This window comes from Labrus bergylta, chromosome 17 (genome assembly GCF_963930695.1).
Source record: "Labrus bergylta chromosome 17, fLabBer1.1, whole genome shotgun sequence".
Classification (NCBI taxonomy): Eukaryota; Metazoa; Chordata; class Actinopteri; order Labriformes; family Labridae; genus Labrus; species Labrus bergylta.
Genome location: NC_089211.1, coordinates 26,762,570 through 26,764,502, shown reverse-complemented (window position 1 = coordinate 26,764,502; position 1,933 = coordinate 26,762,570). Strand labels below are relative to the sequence as shown.

At 42.3% G+C, this 1,933-nt stretch overlaps 1 protein-coding gene across 1 annotated transcript in view; it reads left to right on the top strand.

Annotated features, from left to right (window-relative positions):
• Window positions 1-571: 571 nt before the first annotated feature.
• Window positions 572-1,933, top strand: part of LOC110004306 (myocyte-specific enhancer factor 2C) — a gene marked incomplete at its 5' end in the record, with an annotated part of 8,293 nt that continues 6,931 nt past the window's right edge. The window contains 5 exon segments of the mRNA XM_020659854.2: window positions 572-715; window positions 801-813; window positions 816-992; window positions 1,097-1,141; window positions 1,544-1,710. Of these exon segments, the coding sequence (XP_020515510.2) occupies window positions 572-715; window positions 801-813; window positions 816-992; window positions 1,097-1,141; window positions 1,544-1,710 (546 nt within the window).

The window sequence follows — 1,933 nt, the reverse complement described above, 5'->3', positions numbered from 1 at the left end:
CACTGTGATGTTTGTTAAGACTCCAGACCAGAGAGCATGATGATGATGAGGATGATGGCGCAGTAACCGTGGGATTTCTACTCACATGGCGCCCTCTTGTGGTTAAAAGTGGACACTACATGCTCTTCGTTTTTTAGTCTCCTTCTGTCTTGTTTAGATTTTTTTATTTCATTCAAAGAAAAAGAGAAAATCAGCAGATTTGAGAAGCTGGAACCAACAAATGTTTCAAAGAAATATAAATATATTTTTCTTTTTCTGTGTTCATTTCATGTTTTTCTGTTCAGAGCTTTCCTGAAAGTTGCTCCCTCTCTTTCTTATTCAAAGTCTCTGAGCCCTCATAAAAAATAATAATCGTGATTCTGGTTCTCTTGGTTTGTGATAATCCTGATTCTGGTTCTCTTGGTTTGTAATAATGATAATCCTGATTCTGGTTCTCTTGGTTTATGATAATCCTGATTCTGGTTCTCTTGGTTTGTAATAATCCTGATTCTGGTTCTCTTGGTTTATGATAATCCTGATTCTGGTTCTCTTGGTTTGTAATAATCCTGATTCTGGTTCTGGTCCCCCACAGACTCTGCGTAAGAAAGGTTTAAACGGCTGCGACAGTCCCGACATCGAGGCCGACGACTCGGCCGGTCAGAGCCCCGAGTCTGACGACAAATACCGAAAAATCAACGAGGACATTGACCTGATGATCAACAGACAGAGACTCTGCGTAAGTTCTCTTTGAGACCTCCGGTTCATAAAACAGATCTCAGATCATGACGGCCGTAATCCTTAACCAGCTGTTTCTCCTCCAGCAGGGTCTGCCTCCTCTAACTATGACATGGGGGTCTCCCTCCCCGGTGGAAACCCCGGCGGCCTGCTGTACTCTCACCCCGCCGTCGGCTGCGGCCTCACCAACCACAACCTGCTGCCCGTCTCCCACACACACCAGACCCTGCAGAGGAACAGCATGTCCCCCCAGAGACCCTCCAGCGGGGGCAATGCAGGTGTGCAGACGAGAACATGACCCGTTAAGAAAAACTACTATTATCTGCATCAGTGTTTCTGATCCTCTGTGTGTGTGTGTGTGTGTGTGTGTGTGTGTCTGCAGGACTGATGGGGTCAGAGCTGCCCGGCTCGGTGGTCTCCAGCGTCGGTACGTCTGAAACCTTTTTGTATTCTTTCAGCCTAACACACAAGTGCAGTGATCAAGTTATCTTTATTAGTCAAATCTGGCAATGAGATTTCTGTGTTCCAAGCTCTCCTTAACAATGCAAAAATAAAATAAATAAAAAATAGTATAGAAAAAAATAAATAGTATAGAAAAAATAAAATAGTATAGAAAAAATAAAAATAGTATAGAAAAAATAAGATAGTATAGAAAAAATAAAAAATAGTATAGAAAAAATAAAAAGTAGTATAGAAAAAATAAAAAATAGTATAGAAAAAAAAATAGTATAGAAAAAAAAATAGTATAGGAAAAATAAATAGTATAGAAATACCCATGTGACACCCTTCAGCCAATCAAAATAACCCTTCATTTTGTGCTCCTCCTCAGTGAACGGCAGCTACAGCACTCACTGCTCCTCCCCCGGCCTCCTCTCTCCCGGAGGAGTCTCCAAGAACCTGCAGGAGAAGAGTCCACCTCACATGAACCTGAGCCGCAAACCCGACCTGAGGACCCTGATGCCCCCCTCCAACAAGTGCAGCAACATGCCCGCCATCGTGAGTCGTCTTTCACACCCTCACTCGTCACATATCGTCTCTTTGTCTGTTTCTTTTATTCATGCATGAACACTCGCTCTGCTTTAACGCCGCGCTGCAGTGTGAGGATTTTGATCTCATGTTGGTGAGTATCTTTTAATATCATGAAGAAATGTGTTCCACTAAATGTTGACTTTTACAAATGAAACATATGTTTATATTTATAGAGAGAGAGAGAGACAGA